Here is an 8,910-nt window from a genome sequence, read left to right as displayed (position 1 = left end):
ACTTTACATTTAGGAAGTACAGTAAAAACCTTACAGTTATGGCTAGAAGAATTATAATGAGAGCTATGGAACACATTTTCAAAAAGTCAAATACTATAGTATAATAGATTATTTATTTATTTATTTATTTTTTGAGACGGAGTCTCGCTCTGTCACCTAGGCTGGAGTACAGTGGCCGGATCTCAGCTCACTGCAAGCTCTGCCTCCCGGGTTCACGCCATTCTCCTGCCTCAGCCTCCCGAGTAGCTGGGACTACAGGCGCCTGCCACCTCGCCCGGCTAAGTTTTTGTATTTTTAGTAGAGACGGGGTTTCACTGTGTTAGCCAGGATGGTCTCGATCTCCTGACCTCGTGATCCGCCCGTCTCGGCCTCCCAAAGTGCTGGGATTACAGGCTTGAGCCACCGTGCCCGGCCTATATTATTTAAATTGTTTCATGCCATGCTACATTGCCACCCTTTTCCTCTCTTCCAGTTGTGACAGAAAAGTAAGCAAATTTAGGGTAGCAGAAAATAATCAATCTTTTTCTTTCTAAAAAAAATCCTTTAGACAGATTTAATTTTCATAACCCTTTATTATCCAGGTTTTACAGAAAAAAATGTATAAGCCTGGAGACATCAATAAGTTGCCCAACATTCTTTAATTAGTACAGATAATCAGTATGGGGTGAGGTTGGGATTTGAAGCCAGCAGCCTGAATCTCTGGCTTTCTTGACTTCTGTATTGGCCTCCTATCCCCTGGGGTCCTGAATTTTGCCAGCTTCCTGACTTCAGACACTGATCACAGATCTTCTTCCTGCTCTCAACCCAACAACTCACAAGCAACATGGGCTCCTCAACTTCTAGCTACAATCCTGTGCTTTTGGAAGGATGATGCCCTTCAACCGGATACCTCCTGCCCCAGAATCTTCCTGGGCCCACTGGGAACACTGCCCAAGTATTCCAGCCTTAACCTTTTGGAAAATAAACCAGCCCTAGTTCTCACTGAAACCTACTCCAATGTTGAAGGCCAGGAGTGACTCAGTGCTAAAGCCAGGCATGTCCCGAATTGCTGTTTGCTGGGTGAATGTCTGTCTAGATCATTTCCTACCTGGCAAAAAACCTGCTGAAATCCAAATATTTTAACAATCAAATTTATTGTGCTTTGGGGTTTTATTTTTTTTGGGGGGGGGTTATTTTTTTTTTATTTTCTTTGGGGGTTTATTTTTGTTATTTTTTTTTAGACAGACTATTAATCTGTTGTCCAGGCTGGAGTGCAGTGGCATAATCTCAGTTCGCTGCAGCTCCTGCCTCCCGGGTTCAAGCGATTCTCCTGCCTCAGCCTCCCAAGTAGCTAGGACTACAGGCACCTGCCACCACTCCCAGCTAATTTTTGTATTTTTAGTAGAGACAGGGTTTCACTATGTTGGCCAGGCTGGTCTCAAACTCATGACCTCAACTGATCCACCTGCCTTGGCCTCCCAAAGTGCTGGGATTACAAGCATAAGCCACCATTGCCTGGCCGGGTTTTGTTTTTGGTTTTTTGTTGTTTGTTTTTTTGAGATGGAGTTTTGCTCTTATTGCCCAGGCTGGAGTGCAATGGCACGATCTATTGCACTCCAGCCTGGGCAACAAGAGTTAAAGCGATTCTCCTGCCTCAGCTTCCCAAGTAGCTGGGATTACAGGCATGCGCCACCATGCCCGGCTAATTTTATATTTTTAGTAGAGATGGGGTTTCTCCATGTTGGTCAGGCTGGTCTCGAACTCCCAACCTCAGGTGATCCACCCACCTCGGCCTCCCAAGTGCTGAGATTACAGGCATGAGCCACTGTGCCCGGCAGGGTTTTGTTTTTTTAAATGATGTTTTAGGAGTCAATACTATCAAGTTTTACACCCACAGGCTACTATACTGAAACAGTCATCAGAATCTAAAACTCAGTAAACAGCACTCAGGGTTCTTCGTGAGAAGAACTGCTGCAATTTTAGATATGGAACAAATCAGTCTGTTTCAAGGTTAAATCAACATGAACAGATAAGATGGCAGCCTTACTGACCTTTCAATAAAGCTTTTACTGAAAAAGGAAATGATGCTGAGTCACAATTTGAAGAGCAAGAGTGACATCTTGTGGCCTACCAAAACATATCACGCATCCTTACAGCCACATGTACAGATACCAAAAACACCTTTACTGGAATTCTTGCAGGAAAAAAATCATTGTTTTTGCATAATTTTGTAAAGCAAAATTACTGCGAACTACATGCGACCACCCAGTTTAAGAGGCTGCAGGTCCAGCACACACTAGCTGTACTTTCACCAGGGTGCGGAGCTCCTGCCTTTCCTGACCCAGGGTTAATGCAATCCTGAATCCGGTGTTCATTATTCCTTCGCTTTCCTTTCTGTATTATTTCATTTCTTCTGTGTGTACTTCTCAAAAAAAAAACAATCCTTTTGGTTTTAGCTGTTTTGACTTTATTGTAGCTAGTGCAGATGAGGAATTGAAATTTTCATTTTCTTTAATTTATACTAGTTTAATAAGCCACATGTGGCTGATGGCTACCGTCTTGGACAGCACAACTCGATTACATTGCTAGGACTCATCCACATTGTTGGCGTGTAGCTGCAGATCAGGACTTAGCAGATTTTTTCTGTAAAGGGCCAGCAAGTAAATAGTTTAGGCACTGCAGGCCACATATGGTCTCTGTCATGTGTTCTTTATTTTTAAACATCTTAAAAATTAAAACCATTCTTAGCTTGTGGGCAGTGTAAAAACAGACTCTGGATGGATTTGGCCCACAGGCTGTCTAATATTCTACTTTTTAAAAACACAGCACACACACAAACATACCACACAAAATAAGATCTTGTCTCTAAAAAATAAACAGTGAGCCATGATCGTGCCACTGCACTCCAGCTTGGGTGGCAGAGTGAGACCCTGTCTCAAAAATAAACAAATAGATAAAAAATAAAAACACAACACACATGGCACACGAAACTCTTTATTAATCCATCTTCTTGTATAAATGGGCATCTGGGCTGTTTCTAGGTTTTGTTATTATTCACAGTGGTATGAACATTCTCATGTGTTTCCTGGTATACACGTGTCAGGAATTTCTCTTCTGTGCACAAACATCAGAAATGAGGTTGCCGGGCAATGATTTCTAAATGTTTGATTTCACATGACAATGGTGAATTGATATTCCCAACAGCAATATATAAGAGACCATATAGATCCACATCCTCTCCAAAATAATCAGATTTCTTCATTTATGCCACTATAACAGACGTAAAATGGCATCTCATTGTGGTCCTGATTTGCATTTCCCTAATCACTTATCAGGTGGAACACCTCTTTGAATGTTTATGGACCCTTATGTTAAGGTATCTTCGTATCTTTGTTTTTCCACTTCTATGAAATGTCCATTTCATGTCTCTCATCCAGCTTTCCATAGGGATATTTGTCCTTTTCACATTAGTGTTCTTTAGATATTCTTGATACTAAATCTCCTGCTGGTTATATTTGTTGGAAATATGTTCTCTCCAGTTTGTAATGTCTTCTCGCTTTTTTTTTTTTTTTTTTTTTTGAGATGAAGTCTCACTCTGTTGCCTAGGCTGGAGTGCAGTGGCGTGATCTTGGCTCACTGCAACTTCCACCTCCCCAGTTCAAGCAACTCTCCTGCCTCAACCTCCTGAGAAGCTGGAACTACAGGCGCGCTACCACCACACCCGGCTTTTTTTTTTTTTATTTTTTTAGTAGAGACGGGCTTTCACCATATTGGCCAGGCTCGTCTTGAACTCCTGACCTCGTGATCCGCCTGCCTCAGCCGCCCAAAGCGCTGGGATTACAGGTGTGAGCCACCAAGCCTGGCCATCTTCTCACTTTTTTCAGGGCATCTCTTGACAAAAAGAGAGTCTTGATTTCAATAAAGCCAATTTGTACAATCTTTCCTCTGACAATGCTTTTTGTGCTATAAGAAATATTTCCTTAACTCAAGATTGGAAAAATATTTACCTATTGATAAGTCAAAATAATATCTAAAAATTTTAAAGCTTAATTTTTGACATTTAAGCCTTTAATCTATTTGGAATTGATTGTTGCCTCGGGTGTGTAAGGATCTAATTTCACTTTTTTCTCATAAGGAGAACCTTTTTTTTTTTTTTTTTTTTTTTGGAGATAGCATCTTGCTCTGTCGCCCAGGCTAGGGTGCCATATGGCACGAACTCACTGCAGCTTCCAATTCCTGGGCTCAAGTGATTCTTCCACTTCAGCCTCCCAAGTAGCTGGGACTACAGGCGTGAGTGTGTGTGTGTGTGTGTGTGTGTGTGTACAGGGTCTTGCGACATTGCCCAGGCTGGTCTTGAACTCCTGATAGCAAGTAATCCTGCTTCAGCCTCCCGAAGTGCAGACATTACAGGGCTGAGCTACCATACCCGGCCAGGATAACCACTTTTAAGTTACATTAATATGAGGACGGCAATTCTCCCCCAAATGTATCTACAGATTCTGTGAAATGCTCTTTGAAATCCCAAATAGTGCCCCCCAACACACGGAACTACTAAATTGAATCTAAAATCTATAGAGAGTAAAGGGCCAAGAAGAGCCAAGATACTTCAGAAGAAAAGAGTAAGGAGAATGGAACCTACCCAAGCATACATTAAGATTATTACACTATAATAATCTATACAAACTGACTACAGGATGGGAAAGAAAAGCATTATAAAGTACTTAAGGATCATGTTAATGGTATCCACAGCTAAAAGCAAAATGCTACAATTTCATGAATCTGTGTGATCTGGTGAACATGTTGGCCATAGGGTCTCCCCAATGGACAATCCCAGTTACAGTGCACAGAAATCCATTCCAACTGCTCCACAAAACAGTTATGCATGTCAGTGCAACAAGCACAATGACATCAGATGATATGTGTCACAAAAGGGCAGAGGACAGTGATGGCAAAAGGGAACTTTTCAGAATAATCCTTGGGAAAGGCTATGACTCCCTTGGTGGCCTCACTGCTATACAACCTATATATACTCTACCTTTCTTTCTTTCTTTTTTTTTTTTTTTGAGACAGAGTTTCACTCTTGTTGCCCAGGCTGGAGTGCAATGGCACGATCTCAGCTCACCACAACCTCCGCCTCCTGGGTTGGAGCGATTCTCCTGCCTCAGCCTCCTGAGTAGCTGGGATTACAGGCATGCGCCACCACGCCCAGCTAATTTTGTATTTTTAGTAGAGACGGGGTTTCTCCATGTTGGTAAGGCTGGTCTCGAACTCCTGACCTCAGGTGATCCGCCTGCCTTGGCCTCCCAAAGTGCTGGGATTACAGGCGTGAGCCACCATGCCCAGCCTATATCTACCTTTTAAGTGAAATATGTGCTAGCTTCAAGAAATCAAGCTTTAGAACATTTTCTGGAAACAATACATATTTTGTTTTTCAAATTTTCGGCACAAATCTGTATAAAAGAGAGATTACTCACTAGGCAAGTCTTCGATGTGTCACATCCTGAAATGAACACAGTCATTACTGCTGGTGCTTAGCAATAACCAAACCCACAATCAAAACAATAAAATCAAAAGCCACAAACAAAAACACCCTACGTCCCTGCTACTTCAAGTGTGATCCAAGGTCTGGCAGCATCATCACTGTTGCCCGGGCATTTGTTAAAATGCAGATCCTCAGGCCCCAACCAAGACCTAGTGAATGAGAATGTGCATTTTTTTTTTTTTTTTTGTATTTTTTTTAGTAGAGACAGGGTTTCAATGTGTTTGCCAGGATGGTCTCGATCTCCTGACCTCGTGATCCGCCCGTCTCGGCCTCCCAAAGTGCTGGGATTACAGGCTTGAGCCACCGCGCCCGGCCGAGAATGTGCATTTTAACCAAAAGTTCAACGATCGGTGTGAGTCTGAGAACAACTATCCCAGATCACTATTTGTTCTCTCTTCTAACTAATTCAAGGCTGTCTGTCATTGTCACATCACTGGGTTGGGTAGCTAACCTTTGACACCGCTTTTTCTGGTTTTTACTCTTTTCTCCATTTTTTCTTTTCCCTTTTCTATTCTTGTCTTTCTTCTTTTTCCACCATTTCTTGCATGATTCTCCCCATGTGAAAGGCACCAAGGGGAACTGGCTTCCACAGACAATGGAAGCATTCCTTTCCTGAAGCCATCAATCCAACTACGCTGTTTTCTTCCATCTTTGCATTTGTGACTGTTCTGGGACATTTTCACTGATGCACAGGGCGTGCTGTTGCTACAAACAGTGGAAGGTGCCAGGCTGCTGAATGCCAGCTAAGTGAGGTATACCTGGACCACTTCATAAACTAAGGGAAAGTAACTGTCATTCTTTTTCTTTTTTTTTTTTTTTTTTTTTTTTGAGACAGAGTCTCACTGTCACCCAGGCTGGAGTGCAGTGGCGTGATCTCAGCTGACTGCAAGCTCCGCCTCCCGGGTTCACGCCATTCTCCTGTCTCAGCCTCCCCAGTAGCTGGGACTACAGGCACCTGCCACCACGCCCGGCTACCTTTTTTTGTATTTTTAGTAGAGACAGGTTTTCACCATGTTAGCCAGGACGCTCTCAATCTCCTGACCTCGTGATCCGCCCACCTTGGCCTCCCAAAGTGCTGGGATTACAGGTATGAGCCACCTTGCCTGGCCTGTAACTGTCATTCTTGAAGCAACAAACTAATAGGATTCAGTTTTTGTTTTTGTTTTTTTTGAGCTAATCATTGATTTAAAAAACGTAATGGCGTAGGCCGAGCGCGGTGGCTCATGCCTGTAATCCCAGCACTTTGGGAGACCGAGGTGGGTGGATCACGAGGTCAGGAGATCGAGATCATCCTGGCTAACACAGTGAAACCCTGTCTCTACTAAAAACACAAAAAATTAGCCAGGCGTAGTGGCGGGCACCTGTAGTCCCAGCTACTCGGGAGGTTGAGGCAGGAGAATGGTGTGAACCCAGGAGGTGGAGCTTGCAGTGAGCCGAGATTGCACTACTGTGCTCCAGCCTGGGCGACAGAGTGAGACTCCGTCTCAAAAAAAAAAAAATATATATATATATATATATATATATATATAGGCTTCTGATACGGAATTAACTGTTTTAACAGATGAAGATGCACATAAATTGTACATGAGAATTCACCTAAGTATTTCACAAAAGCCAATAATGCCAGCATTTATATTAGAACCACTTATTCTAAAAGTTTCCCCCAACCATTCCCTCCAAGGATTCTATGACTTTCCCATTCTTCAATTCATATAGGATGGCAGGGTTTCCAAGTTGAAACTACCTTCACGGGCTGGGCACGGTGGCTCACGCCTGTAATTCCAGCACTTTGGGAGGCCACGGCAGGCGGATCACGAGGTCAGGAGATGGAGAGCATCCTGGTTAACACGGTGAAACCCCGTCTCTACTAAAAATACAAAAAATTAGCCAGGCGTGGTGGCACGCACCTGTAGTCCCAGCTACTCAGGAGGCTGAGGCAGGAGAATCGCTTGAACCCGGGAAGCGGAGGTTACAGTTAGCCAAGATCACGCCACTGAAATCCAGCCTGGGGGACACAGCGAGACTCCGTCTCAAAAAAAAAAAAAAAAAAAAAAAAGAAAGAAAGAAAGAAAGAAAGAAACTCCAAAAACAGAATTAATGCTACCTGTAATAATGTAGCTGAGAACAAACTCTTTGATAAGGTCAATGTTTTTTGGAAGATGGAAAAAAGGATGCTTGACACACAGTAGATGCTAAATAAGTATTTCTTTTTTGAGACAGAGTCTCGCTCTGTCGCCCAGGCTGGAGTGCAATGGTGCGATCTCGGCTCACTGCAAGTTCTGCCTTCCAGGTTCACGCCATTCTCCTGCCTCAGCCTCCTGAGTAGCTGGGACTACAGGCACCCGCCACCAAGCTTAGCTAATGTTTTTGTATTTTTAGTAGAGACGGGGGTTTCACCATGTTAGCCAGATGGTCTCGATCTCCTGACCTCACGATCCGCCCGCCTCAGCCTCCCAAAGTGCGGGGATTACAGGCGTGAGCCACCGCACCCGGCCGCTAAATAAGTATTTCTGAGACACAGTATTGTTTTAGCAGATGATTTCATGTAACTCACAATCTCAATCAAAACAGCCCTTGATCTCTAGAATTCCACTAGGAAAAGTTTAAGACAGGAACCACCTCACCCCAACTGAGTGGCACCTAAGGCATCACAACATAACAATGCAAAGGCTGACTTATACTCTAAAACTGAGTTTTAGAAAATCTTTGCCACATCTTAGTATTACAATGTTCCCTAAATACTACCTCATAAAATGAAACTATACAACCAACAAAAAGCCCCAACAAAGCAGATTCTCTTCTTCAATTTCAGAATAAAATACAATTTTACATTTAAGGCCATATCAAATTTGTACTTTAAGAAACTTACCAAGCACACACACATTTCACTATATTTTATATGGCTCACATCCTTGATTTAATACTCACAAGATCAGCATATTTCTTACAGAGAGCTGCCAGCTTCTCCTCTGGGGTTGAAAGGGTGTTTAGGGCTTGCATCAGTAATAAAACTTCTTTTCCTGATGATTAACAAGAAAAGAAATAAGTCCCAGAAGAATGAGATCAAATCTAACCTGTAAATTCTACTAACGATTCCTGTGCTCTGACATCCAGAGTAAAGTAACTTACACCTATGATTATAAACAAGAGATTTACCAGCTCAATGAAAAAGGCAATTTTTAAATTCTGGATTAGCAGGCCTCGCTCCCCTCCCCACCCCCACCCCAAATTTCTTAACTGACTCACTAACACTGCTAGCTATTTTTAAGAACTCTGGTTAAAAGCTTATAAATTTCCTTGCCTAATCACTGATGTCCAAGTTAAGACAAAGGGCAAGTTACAAATTGCATGGAAATTTTTTTAAAGCTTCCTCCTAACCAAGTTCGAAT

At 42.7% G+C, this 8,910-nt stretch overlaps 1 protein-coding gene across 2 annotated transcripts in view; it reads right to left on the bottom strand.

Moving 5' to 3' along the window:
* Positions 1 to 8,910, bottom strand: part of TXLNG (taxilin gamma) — a 56,730-nt gene that overhangs the window by 17,021 nt on the left and 30,799 nt on the right. For both annotated transcript variants that reach the window (XM_028842169.2, XM_015127003.3), the window contains exon 3: positions 8,450 to 8,541. In XM_028842169.2, coding sequence (XP_028698002.1) covers positions 8,450 to 8,541 — 92 coding nt within the window. The remainder of the gene's footprint in view (positions 1 to 8,449; positions 8,542 to 8,910) is intronic.

This window comes from Macaca mulatta, chromosome X (genome assembly GCF_049350105.2).
Source record: "Macaca mulatta isolate MMU2019108-1 chromosome X, T2T-MMU8v2.0, whole genome shotgun sequence".
Lineage (NCBI taxonomy): Eukaryota > Metazoa > Chordata > Mammalia > Primates > Cercopithecidae > Macaca > Macaca mulatta.
The sequence above is the reverse complement of the archived record's forward strand: the minus strand, read 5'-3'. Positions and strand labels throughout refer to the sequence as shown.